Source organism: Phalangium opilio, unplaced genomic scaffold (genome assembly GCF_054372755.1).
Source record: "Phalangium opilio isolate 3A_F unplaced genomic scaffold, DU_Popi_V2 ptg000344l_1, whole genome shotgun sequence".
In the NCBI taxonomy this organism is placed as follows: Eukaryota; Metazoa; Arthropoda; class Arachnida; order Opiliones; family Phalangiidae; genus Phalangium; species Phalangium opilio.
The window spans coordinates 3,363,465-3,384,100 of NW_028324227.1; the positions used below are offsets into that span (position 1 = coordinate 3,363,465).

At 35.8% G+C, this 20,636-nt stretch overlaps 1 protein-coding gene across 1 annotated transcript in view; it reads right to left on the reverse strand.

Moving 5' to 3' along the window:
* LOC149610107 (AT-rich interactive domain-containing protein 3A-like) overlaps positions 1 to 20,636 on the reverse strand; it is a gene marked incomplete at its 5' end in the record, with an annotated part of 80,527 nt that overhangs the window by 3,446 nt on the left and 56,445 nt on the right. Inside the window, 3 exons of the mRNA XM_089859755.1 lie at positions 68 to 403; positions 7,753 to 8,003; positions 11,516 to 11,699. Of these exons, the coding sequence (XP_089715881.1) occupies positions 68 to 403; positions 7,753 to 8,003; positions 11,516 to 11,699 (771 nt within the window). The remainder of the gene's footprint in view (positions 1 to 67; positions 404 to 7,752; positions 8,004 to 11,515; positions 11,700 to 20,636) is intronic.

Sequence of the window (20,636 nt, forward strand, 5' to 3'; positions counted from 1 at the left end):
ATGCAATAGAAGGTTATAGAACCGCCCCACCGAGAGACAAGCTTTAAATCGTGCAAAGCAAACTGACCTCTACTAGAGATTTTGATATGTGTACTATTGATTCCCGCGGCCATTGGTATCCGGTCATCGTCAGCGGAGGCGGCCGCGAACCTCTTCGCCGAAGATCCGCACGCGGGTAAGTTGACTTCTTCCGCCGCCATTTGCTGCAAGACCTTCCTGGCAGCCAATTCTTGCATGACTCGGTTGTGATTGCTGCTAGAACTTTGGTGTAATCCGGCGTTCATGCCGGGAGAGGATTGCTGATCGGACGTTTGACGAACTTCCAAATTCAGCGCTTCCTGTTGAGCCGGAGCCGGAAGACCACGACCTGGTGTCGAACCCAAACTTCCGTTATCTTCATCTCCTAAAGTACCCAGATATCAAACAGATCGAAAACTCCGATAAGCAAACCACCAGCTCCCAAAAGTCCTCAACATATATTTTGTTTTCACCGCCAAACCAGACTATATTTACCATGCAGTTATAAGGTTACGCTTTAAGGACATATAAAACGGAGAAACTTTGATATCTAGGACAAGTCACGTTGCTAGCTAGCTAGCTATTTTTCAGAGGTCAATATTCTGAGCTAAAACCGCCTTCAAAATCTCTCGAAAAAAACAATATTTCCTGAGCCAATTATCAATTCTAGACATGGCGCCATTTAATACCCATTTAATTCGAACGTACACTCGTACAATACCCAGGATCTTTTCAACGTTTCTATTTAAGGAATTGTACAAAGTAACAACCTGATATACACCTCCCAGTCTGAAAACGCTTGACGCGTGACGAGATGGAGTATAATAAAAATTCCACCCCCGTGAAATCTTTCAATTAAAAGCACTATCTAAACCCCTGCACTGTTAGATTTTTCTATATAAGCTTAATAATGAAAATAATCATTGGGATGGATATTATAAATGTAAAAAAAAACATAAAAAGGAAGAACAAAAAGAAGCGAGGGGCAAACAATCGAGGAATCCAAGTTGGCGGAACGTTACCTGTAACCTTACACTTACGGTGCAGTGCTGTGTTTTATGTTATACAAGTTTTTAATTTCATTTTTTAGTATCCGGGATCTCTCCCTCTTTTGTATCTAGGCTTAAAATAATTCTATTTTGATACCAAATAAGTCAAACACGTTTCCCCCCCCCTTAATCCTAACCCTCCCGGTCCATTCTCTTTGAAATTTTTTTAATTAAAACGAAAAATAAATTCTATATGATAAAAGAATCGGATTGTTCGACGCGATAATATTATGTTGCGCGGGCTCGAATATAAAAGGATCCAGGAAAAAAAACAAAATAGTTAATTTGTATTATGCGCGTCCTTACGTCGAGCCAGTGTCTTAATAGGACCCAATTAAAACTGAATTTCATTTCGTTACACCATGAATTGATTTAGTTTCTACAAAGAATATGCAGCTGTTGCTAAAGGGTTTTAATATGCCCAGTTAGTCACATGTCTTATAAATATAATAGCTGAGATTTTCTCAAATCATTGAGTGTGTCATCGATATTTTTTCAAATCATAGGGATTGTCATGGAGATTTTCTCAAATCATAAGGACTATCATGAAGATTTTCTCAAATCATAGGGACTATCATGGAGATTATCTAAAATCGAGGGATTGTCATGGAGAATTTTGAAATATAGTCCCTAGTATTGTGGGAAACGCTGATACAAAACAATACAAGTAATAAAGCAAAGTTACTTCCCAAAGCGCTTTACTTTACGGGCAATAATCCAATGGACACAAGTCGGTGAAATGTCTAGCAAATCTTTCTGAGATTGTTAAATAAATTCACGTTTATGGGCATAAAATCTGATTAAGGAGCTACGGACGTTTACACTGGTAGTATAATTTAATTCCACCGTCAAAAATTCACCACCACCCGCAATCAATGTTTGCTGGCTGGCCGGATATGGGCGCAACTTAGTCTGGTGATGGTCTCCTCTAGATTATCTTTACCAACAAGAGTTCATAAACCATTACCAAACCAAAAATGTTTAAATCACAAAGGAATAAGTTCTTTGAATTCACTCCGAACTCCAAATACACTGGGTGTATTTATACCGGGGCTAAAACAATGGTTTGAGAGTAAAAAAAAAAAAAGGTTGTTTTAGGGGAGGAATAATTGACAGCGCGTTAACTAACTGGAATTCGACAGAGGATCTAAATTATTCAAATTATTGCACTAATTAAAATATAATTAATTTAGGAACGCCTATACACGCTTTTCAGAACGACAGAATTTCGGTATTACGGGGAAACATTTTGAGGGTACGATTGTAGTAAGTTAATATGTCACATTCAAATGATCACAGGGAAAATTTATAAAATATTTAAATCAAACTTTTCAGAGAGAAAATTTTGTATACATATATATTATTTTTTTTCATAAGTCTCACCCTATAATTTAATAGCGATACGTGATCGAAGTTTAAGGAAGGAAGGGAAATAAAAAATAAATTAATAATAAATTTTGTACCTTAAAATCTAAAAAAAAAAATAATAAATTATATAGAAGAAGGTGTTTAGGAGGCCGAGCTATTAAAAATGAAAAGGCGCGCGGTAACTTTCGACCTTTTCAACCTCATTTAAAACTAATATTTCTAAGAAAAATTGACGCGCATTAAAAACCACAAAATCACGATGAGTATAATTTAAAGATGATCGTTTTCATGATAAAAACCACCGGCTCTTCCATTATTACATTTATTTATTATTATTAAAAAAAGAAAATGATGCAGGCCTCGATTTTAATACAAGGATAATATTAAGTAGGATATTTTTTTTTAAAAAAAGTGAAATCTAATCAATCAAACATAAGAGGGTTAAATACGATATATTCCTTCGTGGTTTCGAATTATTAAAAACGGCCGCACTGATTGATCAATTTTGTTAGGAAATAAATAAGGGTCTGCCGAGCGGGTTCAATTATAATTTTTAACTCGCCGGTATATATTCAAATTTAAATAATTTCCCAGATCGTTAGATTTCATTTCACGGTTTTAAAGGGACGGTGAAATGAGTGTTCAAAACAATTTGAATTGATATTATAAGCAACTAACCAATATTTTGAAAAAGGACTTATTAAAAATTAACAAACTCGTTTCTACCTCTCTTTAAAAATATAAAAAAAAACCTCGAATTAAATTCATATTTATGCAAATTATAGCGTACATTAATAGAATTCATTTTCCGCACTTTTTTTTCTCAGTGTATAATATTTAAAAGGGAGAGAAACTTCAATTACACCACGGAATCGTTATTTTGAAATGGCGCGGCGAGGGCGAGTACGGTATATTAATGTTTTAAAACCGATTTTTAACAATATTAGAGTCTTGACCCCCAAAAAATATCTTCGGCAATGACATTAGTTCGTGAGTCTGGGGGTAAAAGAGAGAATTCCCTTTTTAAGTAGGGGATACGCTACTTTCGGCCACCCTCACCGGAGCTCTCCTCGGGCCTAACTTAATACAAGAGCTATAGGGGATTTTAATAAAGGACAGTACCGGGTTGATGTGACCCCGGACTTTTTATAATGGCCGCTCTCTATAATCACGTTTCTATAAGTCACGATTACGTGCTCGACACGCGCGAGGTTATAATACATTTGTTAAGATGCCCAGATAGAATAAAATAAAGAATCATTTCATTTCATACAAGAATACTAAATACGTCGTACGATGTCGTCACGATATCTCTTTCAATAAACATTTTATACAAATTTAACCAAAAGAGAGACGTAGAAGTCAGCCTGGGAAATAAGACGTTGGCACAGGGCAAATTACCAGTTTAAAAATTAAAACGGAGGGGGGTCAGTGGTCCACGGGACCGCTACGAAAATTCAAGGGTAACCATAGTCCAGACACTAACTCAAATATTTCAATTATCAACTTCTTTAGTTTAGCAGACGACATGCCCTGGTCAATGGTCATGGACCAGTTTATTTATTACTTTAATCTCGAGTAGATATTGAGACGCGTTCAATATTCATGATAAGATTTCATTACTTCATGATAAAGCCAAGACGAGAGATAGAGAAATATATTTATACAGCGGCCGTCCGTTCAATATTACGTAAGTGAAAATCGTATTAAAACCACTCTCTAAGGGGGTTATAATTCGAAATGCATGCTTTTTATATTCGACTCTATAACGGGAGAAGGGGGTGTGGAGGGTAGGGGGGTCTATTATTTGCTATTAAAAACAAGCGGTAACGTTTTTTGATTTGTTATTAAACATATATTCGAATCGTGATCCCATGCATGCCCGAATTGGGGAATTTTTCTACACTAACTCGATTTAAATTTTACGAATTGGAATTTCATGAAAGTCGTGCCCGTTTAGTTTTCTCGTTTAATGCCGATTGGGGGATAATAATGGTGACACTCTAAGCTTATCTAACAGTGGCATTGTTTTTACAGATTGTTAGAAGCCCATAAATTGAAGAGATACGTGTAATTCAGACACTGCTAAAGTGAAGCTATCATTTAGGAGTCATATTATTAACATGAATTTTCAAGTTACTGGGTTGTTTCAGCTATTTTCGCTGATAAATTTTAGTTTTGGTTAAATCAAGGCTCTCAAAACCTATTGGGGAACACGTCCCTAACTTTCGGCATCTCTTAGTAACAATTCTTAGCCTTATCCCTAACCTTTGGCTTATCTTACTTACAAGTCATAGCCTTATCCCCAATTGTTGGCATTTCTTCCTTACAATTCACAGCCTTATCCCTAACTTTTGACATCTCTTCCCTAAGATTCATAGCCTTATCCCTAACTTTTGACATCTCTTCCCTAAGATTCATAGCCTTATCCCTAACTTTTGACATCTCTTCCCTAAGATTCATAGCCTTATCCCTAACTTTTGACATCTCTTCCCTAAGATTCATAGCCTTATCCCTAACTTTTGACATCTCGTCTCTAAGATTCATAGCCTTATCCCTAACTTTTGACATCTCTTCCCTAAGATTCATAGCCTTATCCCTAACTTTTGGCATCTCTTTCTTAATGCAATTCATTGCCCTATCCCTAAATGTAGGCATCTCTTTCTTAATGCTATTCATTGCCCTATCCCTAAATGTAGGCATCTCTTCCAATCAAAACATAGCCTTTCAACCATTATTACCCTTCCAAAACAGTAAACCATACCGTACCATTAGCTAACCAATTATCATGTTGTTAATCTCATGAACTAACCTTTTCTCGAACTAAATCATTAATAAATTAATATAAAATGCTATGCGAGCATTATGGTTTAAAAACGTGGCAATACTTTTCACCTTCGATATCTTTTATTTTTTAAAAAAGTTAAGATTTTAAATCTCGATATAAAGATGCACCCACACCGTGGTCAAACTTCAAAAGAACCCTCTCCTTAAGGTGGGTTCAACAGGAGGGGGGGGGTTGCAGTTAAAGAGCGGAAGGCGTAATAGGAACGCGGCGCTTATCGAATTATAATTTTTAAAATGTCGGTAAATTCGCCAGTAATTGATAGTTTGGCCACAAAATAAGTCGGCAAATATAATAAAGAATCGGCGCGAGAGGTTCACGAATTTCGCCGTTGACCTTTTGACCTTTTTTTCTGCTTCTTTATCAAGCTCCATCGCGATGGATAGAGAATATATATACATATTAAATATATATATATGTATGTATGAACAGGTCAGATCAAAAAATTCGTGCGCTTATAAAAAAATCATAAGTCGAGATTGGGGATACGTCGAACGCGCCTAACTTTGCATTAAAGTGGAAGCAAAGCCCAAATTGAATTTACTCAAACGTGAGTGAAGTCAAGTGAAGCATAGTTAAGCTTATGGTGGAGAAATTAATAGATATGAGAAATATCAAATGAATATAAATATATTTTCACAGTAACAATGTTGTTTATAGAAACAGGGGATACTAGAAGAAGCAATGTTGCGGTTTTAAATATATTTATTTCTGATATCTATCGGTAAATCTGCGGGGATCAAATCCGGGCAAAGACATTGAAATGTTTTGATAGGAATTTTAATTACTGCAAAAAACCCGTGGCGCGGGGAAGGAAGAGAAGTTATAAGTTACCTTTTCTTTTAAGCATGACTGATCAATCAAAAATCGTGAAAAGATTTTGACACCACGAATCAAGCGTTATTTGGATAATGTTTTCGTTAAAAAAAATTGGACCTCATACCGGGTTGGTTTACCGTAAAATATGATAACTTTTATCATAAAAGAGCGCAATCGTGGATCCTATTAAGAAAACCCTTTAGCAGATGAAACTCTTGAGAGGTTTTTTCAACGAGGGTTGTTACTTCACGCCTAAAGAGATTTTGATTCTTCGCAACATGCACGGATTATCGTTTCTTCAAGAAAAGTTCAGGAAACTTACAAATAATACAAACGACGAATTTGTTTACGCACGCTGCCCGCGTGATTTTCGGGGGAAATTTTTTTCAAAGTAATAGAAGTTGCCAAGCTAACTTAAAAACGAGTGCGGATTCATGCAGGCTTTTAAAACTTAAGTATAATTCAGATCAACTTTATTGTGATGGCAAACGTGCGAACGAAAGCTATAAGAATTTCCGATCATTCGATGAAGGTTTTTAACTTATATTGGCGTCCTATAGCTTCCAGAACATATTCTGTCATAGCAATTGAAGAGAATTAAACCACAAAGCTCGGATAAAGGATAGTCATTTAGTGTAGTTATAAGTGATACCAATAAGCGATATCTAGTTTACTAGGGAGAAGGTCTAAATTCGCCACATTTCTAGCTTTACCTCTGAATTACAACCAGCATCTCATTGGTATTTTAAAAATCACGTCAGCACGACGCGAATGACGAAAATTACGTCTTTTCCGACTGAGGAGAGGTGAAATAGCCCAGCCTCCTTTTACGTCCCCCCTTGTATTTTAAAGGGGGACTGGGACTATGGCGCGCGAATACTTAGGCATCTTATTCATTCTCCCTAGTAAACTAGATATCGCTTCTTGGCGATACTAACACCGTCTCGAGGAAGCTATGGCCTTCTACTCCAGGTTCTATTGGTATAATACTCAACGCAGCCCATAGACGACCTTGTTCACGGAATACACTGAACAATGTAAAATGGAGGATGAACTCCAAATTTGTATTTAATTTTACATTATTGGGAATCGCACTGAACTCTAAGGGAATAAACCAAAGGAGGGGCACCGTATACAAACCCATACAGCATCGTGACTTCTAATTTATAAATTTATACGCGATATTAGCTTTCTTTGATATTTAAAAAGCCGAATTGATACCGTGATGGCATCATGGCACCACCACGGAGCTCATAAATAAAATAATAATCAAGGCCTGGCTTCGGCCGGGCCCTATATGTATATAGGTGTTTTTTTAATAAGGGGTTTTAGATTTCGGAATTATCTATCTCCTTAAAACGTAACGATCGCACCCCGCTGCACCCCCGCTTGAAGAGAAATCGGTATAAAAACCGGTTTTCTATAGGATCATAATCTACCCATCACCAACCGCCGGTGTATCTTTCGATCTTATCAAAACGTTTTTAAAATTAGTACTCGCAAATATATATAAGTTTTTTCACCACCAATGATTTAAGAAGTTAAGATTAAGGCTTAAGCGGGTGCGAAAGGGTTAACCGCCAAGATTTAAAAGAGTATATAGTGGAAAGGAAACGAAAAAGGCTTAAGGTTTGTACGTATTGGGTGTCTTACCCGATGATATACCTTGAGACGGCGTATGTCCGTTCAAGGGTCGAGAGACCAGACTGAGAGGAGACGAGTTCAGGGGACTATGATGAGAATTGGAAGAGTGCCTGGAGATATTTCCCAAACTGGGTCCGTCGAACTGACCGTAACTGGCTCGTCGACCTTCTCTCCTATTACCATCGATGGCTGATTGCAATTCGTCCGGGGTGCTCAAACGTTCCCGTTCGCACTCGTATGGGTATAAGTATTTCATGTATCTGAAATAGAATTATTTTATTTATATTACATATGCGAACAAATACAAATGATCAAGACTGAAAAAGTATCTACATTAATCATTATAAATGGTATGATCAGCTATCTCACGAAAAGAACTAATTTCTTTGATAAATAACGACATACCACAAAATAATCATCCCTTTACCAACCAATTTCATTTAACGTAAGGGAAAGAGAGCAACCAGGAGACGCCCCTGTAAAGTTAGCCACCCCTGCTTAGTTACTAAATCAACTTTTTTAAAGATGGAACCTAAGCAGGCTCCGCTTTCTTTTCAAGGATTACACCCACCAAGTCTTCAATTTTCAATCCCATGATGTCATAATACTATATAGTCAACTATTGCTTATAATCGTGGGTCGCCATCTAATTTATTTAAAAAAAAATGAGGTACAAATCGTGTAGTCCCAATTAAACCCCATGCAATAATCTCTTCTTCCCTTTTAATTATAAAATGCTAAGCTACCGTATAATTTTATGGGTCTTCCCCTCAGATCGCGAATTGAAGTTTTGCACCCTTGCTATGCAGACTCACGATATGTAGAGTTAAAAATAAGGATGATTGTATTTATTTAATTAAATTAACGTGTGTAAAATTGCGTGTTTGAAAAATTGAAGAGAGAGAAAGAGAGAGTAGGCTTTATATCATGAAAGAGAAGATAGAGGAGAAAACGATCATGGGGATGAGCCGGGAGCGTGACATCGGCGTAAACGAGAAATTTTCTCAGAGCCAAGAGCTATGAGCGCGATCTTTTACTTGGCTGGCGAATTGAATAATAGAAGAGGGCCACTCAACGACGTGATTTGCGGCTCGGTTACAGGCCAGTGAATCCGTGCAAATTGAACCTTCGTCCCCTAACACACGAACCCTAAGCTTTCAAATTTCAATGCCACTGGCCCGAGGGCGCCGACACTCTACTCTACTAAATCTTCCAGTTAACAGAATCGTGTCTCGTAACTACAGACTGTTTGACCTCTCGGGGGTTTGGACTTAAACAAGGTAGACGGAAGGTGCGGTAACTTCTAAAACAGGGAGCTAGCTAGCTTTCTAGTTTTTCTTTGACAGCTACTATTGTGCTTATGCTAATAGGCTTGTCGAGGATACGTGTACACATTTTTTTTAGTTGCCAAATAGTGGGGACTCGAGCGTGTTGAACACTCGGATAATTTCTACCTATAAGGAACACTTGGCGGAAGAATCGTTTGTTGGGGGTTTTGTTTAGGGTGTTTTGAGCGTAATTATCGACTAGTTACAAGATGGTTATGGGAATTACACGTTTTAGGGCTCAAATTGTGTTATAAATATCCTGTATTTTGGTCAAAACACTAAATGGACAACGATTTGAAGAAAACACCTTGTAATTGCCTGTGATTTTGAAAACATAAACGGTTTCATTATGTTGATGACAACAATCCGGGCAGGTCGTAGCGTAGCTCTCAATTTACTGAACTAAAATTTAACGCGCAAATTTAGGTAGCAGACGACGCCATCCCTAAAAATTTAATAAATTTTACGAAAAAACAGTTACGTTGTAAAATATTACGCGCAATAACTTCTGTCTGAACGCCTGAATAAGAAATTATTGAATCGACAGAAAAATTCGATTCGGAAATCACTTTTCCATCGTCAATAACAACCAATAAAAAAAACCTTGCAACGATAGCGATTTCTTATAACGAAATAATATTCCAAACGTTATATTAATGATTACCACTTTCTTCGACAACTATAGCTGTTAAAGAGAAATAAATACGCTTACAAAATAAAATAATGCGGGTCGAGCTAATTTTTATTAATTTCAGTGGGAAAGCAACCTAGATTCCTTATACAAAACGGTAAAATAATTAATTCATTCTTTACCTATATTATTCGTCGCATCATTAGATGGGCTATTATAACGATTCAACAAAAAAAAAAAAACATAATAATATAATAAAGAAACGTGATCACACAAACTAAATTGGGTAAAAACTATTGAAGAAGAAGAAAAATCTCATTTCTTATATAGTATAACTAACCATGGATGAGTTGGCATAATATATTACGCCATATAAAAGATGTGTATTTTTTTTTTATTCTCAACTTAAACACGATTATCGCAATTGGTTTATAACTAGTATAAGATTGATTATGGCGACTGACTTTTTAAACAATAAAGATTAATAAAGAAAGAGAAGAAAAAATTGAAAACCAATTTCGAACAAAATGTATGGACCTATGTATTAGAGAGGTCGGTTACTTTATTCCTCTTACTTTGAAAAGAAAAATTAGAACTAGTTTTATTTTATATATGGTAACTTATATAACTATATTTAATCAAAGCAGTTTGTTTGATGAGCGATTCGAGCATCCATTATTTATTTTCACTCCACTAGATTTTAATTAAAATGGTCAGTAAAATGACCCAACACTGGACTTCAATTTTGAAGGGGATTTCTTCAAAACTAATGGCACAAGAATTAAAAATATATGGCATTTATTTGTAAGTCTTTTCACTGACTTTATTTTTTAGCTGATCTAATTGCGAATTAAATCTCAGAGTTTATATCCCGAATACTCATCAAATACGGCAATTTTCCGACCCCTCGGACGCGTATGATCGAAGAAAGGGGCCGAAACACATACACCAAATTAATAAGAGAGAAGTTTTTAACATAAAAGGGTGACGCTTGGACTAGTAAGGAAGGGTGCTAAACCTGGTCAAGCTTAAATTACAATAAAGATAAAGTTGGCTCTTACGACAGAATCATACTCTTTTTTTAAACTCTACATTTGAAACGTTGGAGCGGCCCCTAGACGCGAAACGGGGTAGGAAAAGGTTAATGAAATATCCTCGTTAACGCCGTTCATTAACACAATGGCGGAGCCTCGTTAGTAATACACCAATGTCACGTGACAGTTGGGTCTCTCCTCTGATTTACCCCTCATTTTTATTTTTAATTTTGTTTTAGCGGACTGCATGAGCTTGGAAAAATAAAACATAATAACAGAACAAAAGGCAGCAAATCGAGAGACATATTTTAAATCCGGGTTGAATGAGCTTATACCTAAATATAAAGATAATTCCTTATTTAAAAGAATGATGAAAACTAATTTTTTAATGCTCTCTCAAGTGGGATTATTCGGATTAGTTTTAATTTATTTGGGTACCGGTTCAAAAGAAATTATAATCTTGAACAAAATAGTACTAAATAATTTTTAAACAATCGTTGACAAGATAAGTTCTCAAGAACAGACGTAAATCTGATTTGCCCAACTAACAATATTGTTTGTGGTAGGTTTGATTTGACTATGGAGATATCTCCAAAATAATTAGATCAATTGAGTTTATAAGATAAGTTCACCATAAGTTTGTCACTGGTTACAAACTGGAGCTTGTCATGAAGTGAAATCAACGCTAAACCTAAAATTTACTGACGCCATGACCAAAGATTGGCCTCTAAATAACTCATCTGAAATCAAACAATTCAGGTTAAAACAATTCAACTTACTGCGTCCTAAGTGTAAATGCGGCGCTGGTGATACTAGATGGTAGATTGAGACCTTTGGTTATTTCCCGCCATATTTTTTTGTTAATTACTTCGACTAGTCCTCCACGTGACACGACCAGCCTGTAGAGTTCGTACAAATCCAAAACTTGCTTTGCCATGATTGGTATTCGATTGACTGGAGTTCCTAGGTTAAAAATTAAACCTTGGAATTAAAATACCGTTAAAAGAAATTTAATTAGGCCTAACTGAATCATTTAAAATTAAATAAGCCTTTCAATTACAGAAACAGACTTAATTGCATAGTAATTTACGCGTAAACCGCGTTGAAGATACTTGAGCAGACGACAATGAGTTGAAATTACGAAAATGAAGGGCTCGTAATGAACAATTAATTCCTACATATCCATAAATTCGAAACCCACACTATCAACCTACTCATCTTATCAAAAATATATTTCCCCAATTTAATAACTTCTAAGAAAGATAACCGGATGTTTAACTTCTAACCTAGAAAGGATATAAAGAAGAGAAACGTTTAATTTTCAATTTTAAAAGTGATATACGATGGGGTAAGGTTTAAATTAAATATTATATCAAAGGCAATATAAAATAAAATAAATTTCCCCACAATCCCACCACAACTGATTTCTAGGAACTTTCTATTAAAATTTTGAAAGAAAGGGCGAGCGGGGGTGGAAAGAATAAAATTCTACCTCCAAAGAAAATAAAATGGCGACGATGGTATAGCAAAACTAAAAGATCAAGATGCTTGCTGGGTTGAATAGCTGACGCTCGCGCAATCGCTAAGGGCGTTTATTTTTAATACTGTCAAAATATACATAAGAGATTGTGACTCACGGATCATGATCTTAAAATAAATGGGCCGTATAAACGCTATAATAGTTTTATACAAACATTCATTCGTCCTCCCCTTATTTCCCCCTACGTTTTTATTATTATTTTTTTAATATCCTAAAACAATTTCCAAGAGATTATGACGACATATCCGTTTAGATCATTTAGACTCGTATTGTGTCTAAAAAAATGAAAAAGGATCTTCTTTTTATGATCGTCACAAAAAAATGTACACCGACACGACACGTTATCTAGCGGGAGGTCTAATTGAAAATTTAAATATTCAATATACGGTATTATTTCTAAATGATAATTGGTATATATAAATATATGTGTGTGTCCTAGGGATTTTACCCAATTAGGGAGAAACGATTAAGTTATCTTCATATAGCTTAAAGTATGGAATTAACTTAACTAGGCCTAAAGGTTAAAGATGACAGAAACAAGGAGGATGTATACATGCATGCCCATGGAGTGTCTTTACAATTACACGATGTTTACATAATTTTCAAAGAAAGGTTGTACCATGGTTGTACCCAGACACAGACAAACCCTTTTCATAAGTAGTGGCACTTCTTTTGAAAACTGTTGTCAATTTAAGACTTATTTCAAGATCTATAATTTGAAATTTAATTGCTAGACTAGTTTTCATCTTTAAAAAGTAAATAACTTCCAAGAAATGAAATGATTTAAAATAAATAAATTGGCATACAAATTTTTCTAGACGAGAGTGGATCAGTATACAGAAGACTCGACACTAGGTTGTCAGAGAATTTTTGTGACATACTCGGAATTTTATTAATATTAACGGTTCAACGAGTTATTTAGAATTGGGGAAAAATATTCCAAATTACATATTACCCTAAAAATATAGAAATAAATTCCAAGGCCATGCTTTTTATTTTTTTTAAACGATTATGTGATACTAGCTGTTGCCCGCGGCGTCGCTCGCGTGTAATAAGAACTTCCATCAAAATGATATAAAGAATGGGTAGATTTTACTGATGACTGATATTTTTGTAGCACCCTATAGGAGCGAGGGCACTCGGCGTTGCCCCTCAGCCCGTCGGGACATTTTTTATTATTTTTCACGCGGACATTATTCCATAAAGAAGGGTTTTACGTTTTTGGCCGCCATTTAAAAAGATGGCAACAAATGGAACCCGAAAGACCATTCAACCCGCCTATAGGTCAAAGGAAACCAGTGTACTAAATATTTTCGAAATCGTTTGAAACGCGCGGACTCTGTTGCATAGAGAAGATTTTTTACATTTCTGGTCGCCATTTTTTAAGATGGCGGTGGATTGGAAAAATCTTTCTTAGTACGCGCCTACTACTTATGAGTAACGTTCCTGCAAATTTTCAGCCTTCTAGGGCAAGCGGTTTGGGCTGGGCGTTGATTATCAGTCAGTCTGTCAGTCAGTCAGTCAGTCAGTCAGTCAGGACTTTGATTTATATAGATATAGATTTCCATTTAAATTTCAAGGTAAATTACTGGAGGAAAACGAAGGGGAATTAACTAAGAAAGGATTAAATTTCTAGAAATTATCCCTAAAAATAACAATATCTAAATATTTAACCTTCAAAATTTATGATAAATTATTAAACAGGAAAAAAGAACGTACGTAATAAAAAGAATTCACAGACCCTGACATTATTGGCGAAATAAGCTGCGCCGGCAAAAATAAAAGAGTGATAAAAATATTAAATACTTATGTTAAGGTGGCAAAAACCTGTTTTTCACGATTTGTTATAAGTACTAGTCTTCATAGATTAGCAATGAAATAAAATTATGATTATCGTGCGCCAATAGAAACTAGCTCTTATAAAAGGGGAAAACCGATTACGAGGTTAATAAATAATATCAAAAATCGAATTGCGTAAATTAAACTGAAAAATTGAACTAAGGGGAAGAAGGATTTCCATGTTTAACTGATTAAAATCGTGTTTAGAATGCTTAGATTCCCATTAAAATGGTTAAATTCTGATTAGATTCCCATTAAAATGGTTAAATTCTGATTAGATTCCCATTAAAATGGTTAAATTCTGATTAGATTCCGATTAAAATGGTTAAATTCTGATTAGATTCCGATTAAAATGGTTAAATTGAATTTAGATTCCCGTTTAAAATGAATTTAGATTCTGATTAATTAAATCGCGATTATTTCAATGATAATTATGTGGATTCGATCATGTTAATTTGATGAAAACACTTCATAATAAACAGAAAATTATCTTCATCCGTCTATAACAACTTTATCTATTCCAAAAAAAGTTATCTATTGAGGATTTCATCATTTTTAAAAACACTCAACAATTTAAAAAAATTTCTAGATATAATTTCTATTTTTCTAAATAAATAAGTAAATAACAGGGGGTCAGACACGTAACCCTTGGCAACGGACATACATAGGGGTGGGGGCACCGCTCCCCTCTTTGATGACAGCCCAACATGGTTACCAAAAAAATATATTTATGAAACGTTTCTGAATCCGAATTCCCACGGTATCTTAAAGTATATTCTCTCAAATGAGACCCCAAGCGTGGTTAAACTTGTGGTAAAAACACTTGAACGAGAACGAATATCTACTGGCTACCCCCCAAATATCGACAATATTATAAGTTATAAACATCGTTAATTCCCGTTGCCAAAAAGGGGGAACAGGGGTTTTCAGTCAGTTTGGGGGTATGGGGTTATTCGAGGATAACAGAGAGAAACAGTGAAAAAATTCTCATCAAGTATGGAGTCCCTATAGTCTAGACAGGCTGGGGTAAAGATAGATAAGGGGGTCAACCCTTGGATACGAGGGGTTCAGGAGTCCATCCCATAGAGGTATTACATTGGATACTAGCTCAAGCCCATCCTGCTGCTAAACCCCAAAAAGGAGGTAAGGTTACCATGTAACACTACTGACATTCGACTCTGGGACCAACTCCAACATGGCGTTCCAAATGAAAGACTGATCAGAGATTGGGAACCAAACCCCCGTTGAACTGGGAATTTTTGGGCAAAGATATAAAAACCAAAAACGCCTCAATATCGACTGCTTAACTAGCAGTTGTATTAGTTAGCGAGTTTAACGTATCCTTAACAGCCTTCTTACTGTTTAGTTAAGTTGACAAATCATTAAAGATTTGGGGTAAAGAAAAAAAAAAGAAAATATAAGAGGGTAGATAGATAGTCGGAGAATTTGGGAAAAATACGCTTCCCTCCTACTTCTCTCGGTGCTCGGCAGCAAGCTCCCTTATTTTGGAAATCACTTTTTGGGCTAAAAATAATATTTCTTCCTATGGGGGAACATAAAACAGATAGGCCCAGCCAAGGGGATATCAACTTATTGACGAACTTTTAAAGGGGCAATGAAGATACGATGTCTTCATCAATTTATAGGCCTAATCGAGAGAAGGTCCTCTTGATTACCTAAAATTTGGGATTCTTGCAAGAGAAAAGGGTGAAAATAACCGCATATTTCACCTTTCCTTTGCGGCGTGCCATTAGTGATATTGAAGGATGGATTGAAGTTGGGGGTTTTGAAAAATTTCGGAAGCCAGCGGTTGAGAATAATTAGATGCTTCGGTATATAAGAGCGAACCATTAAGGCAATGAAGAAGCTAGGCTCGAAGCGTACGCGAAGGGGTTAATTAAATATCTCCAGTTATAAAGAGCGGAATCAGAGATAGTTGAGTGAGTGAGAGAGAGAGAAAGAGAAGAGTTTTTAGTACCCCTAAAATACATTCCAAGGATGATTCGTCAGAGAATTAGCTGGAATTGGCGCCACGCTGATTTGCCACGCCGGCGAAGAGAATAATATGCAAAAGATACTACTATAACCCGTGATATATTTGAATCCAGGGACTGCTTACATTTAAATATTAAAACGCCACTCAATTTTTTTACTTCTCTTTCTTTTAATGCGCGAGCGGCGTTTCGAAATTTCAGACGACGTCTGTCTATACGCGCAAGAGATCGTTAATATTGCCGAATTGATTTGATTCAAGAATTAAGATTCAAATTTAATAAGGCATGGAAGCAGTAAGGTCAAAAGTCTGCGTAACTTCCAAGAAAATCATTCGATATTGGAACATTGTTGAATAACAATACTTTCTCTGTCCATGCAATGGACTTAATTACACCATATGCCATCGCTTTGAAATAAGTTTATAAGATATGTTTCATAAGTTTGTCACTGGTTACTGTGAGCTTGTCATGAAGTGACGTAGGTGAAACGTCATAGATTCTCGTAAAGCGACGCCTGGGGAGGTGCTGTCAAAGGCTTAGTACAGACTTAATAGGATGGACTGCAATTCTCGTGTCGTTCTTGAACTAGCTCTCTGTAAGTCTCTAGTGTCACGAAGTATAGGAAGTCTCATACTTATGGAACAGATCTTATAAACGTATGGCTTTACTAAACCTCCATAAAATTCTCGCTTATCGTAAAATTTTGATATAAATTGTGACACATTTATTTGAAGTTTGTTTTCAAATTTCGCATTGCAATTTTCAGGTTCAACACACATAAAATATTTGGTGGTAAACAACGGAATATTTAAGTTCAAAGGGGACACAAACGGAACTTGATTTGCACGGTGCCATAGCATTATAATACGATAAGCCTTTGCGGGTTTAAAACGATATCATAATCCCTTCAAAGGTCGATTTAGATCTCATAATCTCGTTACTCATAATCTCGATACAGAGTTTGCTCTTTCTCACAGTGGAAAAACACTGGATCTCAAAAGAAAACCCAGCAGGAACAAATCGTATAAAACGGGAAATTAAATTCGGGAGGTTATTTCCGACTCGCATAAAATAGTTTCTATTAAATGAGTGGGAGTCGACTCGAGACATAAAGATATAAACGTATCAGGGGTTATGAATTAATGAATATAAGTTTAATAGGGCTCGGCTATCTCACCCCATCGCTTAAATTAATATTGAAATTAGTATTTAAACGTTCGAAGAATAAGGAGAGAGAGCAAAGGCCTAGACTCATTTTACCAATCATGTGATATATATAATTTACAATCTATAAATCTTCAAGTAGAAAAAAAAAAGGTGCGGAAGGGTACTTGAACCGGGAAATATATGTAGATTTTTCAATCCAACCTAGGTTTATAGTTTACGAAAAACAAATTAACCCTTTGATAGAGATTGATTTCACCCTTCTATCGTCAGGTGCGGATTAACCATAGGATTAGCATAGATCAAATGTAGATATACTTATATATAATTGTGCTTGTTGCTATTTTTCCAAATTGTTTTTTAAATTTATGCACTCATCAGATTATGAGAGAAAATATATGAAGCAGAGAAAAGATTAGCACTATGCTCTCTTTCAAACTAAACCGTATCAAAATTAAAGGTGATAAACAGAGAAATTGCTTTTATAGTTCCTTTATTGGGCGATAAATAATTTATTTCCGTTCATTGGTCACATATTTGGCAAGGGGTATATTAAATATTTGAAATTTTTAATCCTCTTTATCCAAATGATAGATCATATTATAATGCTGTCGAAATTAAGAATATTGAAATTAATATTGCTCGATTTTAGTGCAGAAATTTCTATATCCCTAATGCTGAAGACCAAAAACTCCGAAGCAGGACCCACAAAAACATGCATGCATAACCCACATGGTTTCTCAGGAAAAACGACGTATAAAAAATGTATTAGGCGTTACTTAAAAAGCTCAATTGATGACCTTATTTCCTGTCTTTTTGCGTTAGAAAGCCAAAAATTTGGTTGGGAATCGAATCCTAGTACTGGCTGGTCTAGCCACATCGAAATTCACTCTGAACTCCATCCCCCCTCTAAGTTCATCTTCCGTTAACCGGGTCCCACCCATATAATATTAAAGCAGCGTCCCGTGGTCCGACTCTATCATAAGGGAAAGGGGATACACCGGGGAAGGAGACGGAAAGAGCATATGGAAAACAGAGGACGAGTAAACAAATAGCTGGCATTTTCGGAGAATCGCCGGAATCGGGTCTCGATAGGAGAATTCTTATTTTAGAGTTACACCCCCTTGCACGAGTGAGCGAAAACAAGGAGAACGAAAGATTGAGAGAAACATCGCGGAAGATTAAAAAAATTCCCCCGATTGAAAACCAAATGGTGGAGAGAAAAAAAAATAAAAGAAAAGCTAGGTTAGCATTTGGCAATCTTCGCAAAGTCTATTAATAGGTAAGCAATAGTATCGATATCAAACTACTGATCTAGAGTCACCCTCAATACTATATGGAACTTCAGAGCTTGAGAAAACTCTAACCCAAAGAAACTGCCACAAAAATAAACGTCATTTATCCCATACACCCCCTGATCAACAATAAATAAAAAAAAGTTCAGTTTGATCCTTCTACCAGTTGTTAAAATGCCAAGAAATTCAATTCGTTCAGTGAAAGGGTAACCTTCCATTCTTTTAGTAAACTATCCATGTTAGGATTAGTAATCGGGGCAAAGGTTGGCAACAACAGTTTTGCAACAACAACTACTTACGAAGATACAAGCGTTGTCTTTTACAAGGCTAAAGTCCGATGCCGCGTGATTTCAAGATCTTAATGAAAATGAAAGAAGCTATAAATTGTATAATTGAGAAGAAAAGAGACTATAATTGAAACATGAAATGAATTTGGGACACACTTGGTCTACTACAACTATTCAAAATTGTGGAAAGCTAATTCGGAATACGTATTTCCTTGACTAGTTATTGTAAACAAGGGGACGTTTGATTGCGAAGTTATTTCCTAAATCGACTTGGATCATGGCGCAGGAATTCTAAACTTGTGTGGCAGACCATGATTGGATAAGAACGTTTGGGTCCATTTGAAATAACGAGAGCGAGAGATAGAGTAAATGGGGACCAATTGACTTTAGTTACGCGTATCCGTGGAACCATCCATGTAGATGGTAAACAGAAATAAGAAAATGTATACCAAGGAAGCATTTCATATCAAAATTCGCCCCTTTTTACCAAGTGACGTCGGTCGTATCTCGTCTATTTTTAGTCGGCCCCTTGTCCCGCCTGCAACAATCGGCATCCTTGTCGCTAAAGGATGCGAGGAATGTTTGGTTTCTCTTATCTGTTATGATGGCCGAGTCTTAGGTGCTTTTTCTTTTAAGTATGGTATGAGGAAACTGTTTTTCTTCTCTCCACTATATAGATTCCTCGGGTTTTTAAACCTTTATGGTATGGTAGTATGGTTGTTTTTCAAGATGAAGGTTTTTCGTACAAATGTACATGGACAATCCGACTTCTCTTGGCTTTTATCTGATCCCCCTATGAAAACGTTTCAAGGCAAAGCAATAAACTTTCAGTTGGACTGGAGACAACGTTCATTTAAGGACAGATGAGAACTTAATAGAGAACTGGCTAGGGTCAAAACATTTCAAGAAAAAAATGGAGCACTGTTAATTTCAATAGCAAAATTACCATACTAATCAATTTTGAGAAGTACACGTTTGGTAGCCAATTTCGAGGACGCTATTTAGTCTGTCTTTCTTATCTTGGAACTATAGTCATTTGTTATTGAAAACTTCGTAAAATATCTTTAAAACTTTTGAAGTTGGAAAAAAAAAATAAAAAAACAGATAACGCAAATAAAAACCAAAATAGCTTCTAATTATTCATGGAATGTAGTAAAGCATTTGTTTACCCACTTGTAACCGAGGGAAAAACCACAAGTAAAACTCTTCTAGAGCAAATTTCCGACTTAAAATTACTTCAATAAAATGCTGAAAGTTTTAATTACGAAAGACTTCAAAGGGATTTCATTCGATACTTCCCAAAACTTTTGTGCATCTGATTTCAATAGTGGTTAACCCCTCGCTTGTGAAGTTGTCACAAATATTTAATATTATCTTGCCGTGACAAATAAAATGAAAAGAGAGGGAAAGAAGTGGAAATATTTCCATAATTATAAAAATAAAATTGAGTGAAAACCGAAAAAATTAATCTTATGCTGCAAGTGTTTGGAGATTAAATTGAATCCTCATTGATTTAACTATACTTAACTAATTGAAGGACCCCTTTAAACTCTTATGTTTCGAGAAGAAAAAAACAATTCGTAGCCCGAGGGTGGGTATGATAGGATAAGGACATAAACCCCTCTTCTACTAGCTTCGACTAAATGTTTAACCTCGGGTGACAAACACAGGGTTACTAGCTAAAAGGTCGCGACGATAAAACACGTCAAGACGTTATCTCTTAATACTTTAGAATAAATATAAAACCCGATGATGGTAATCTAAGGAAATAAATTGGGGAA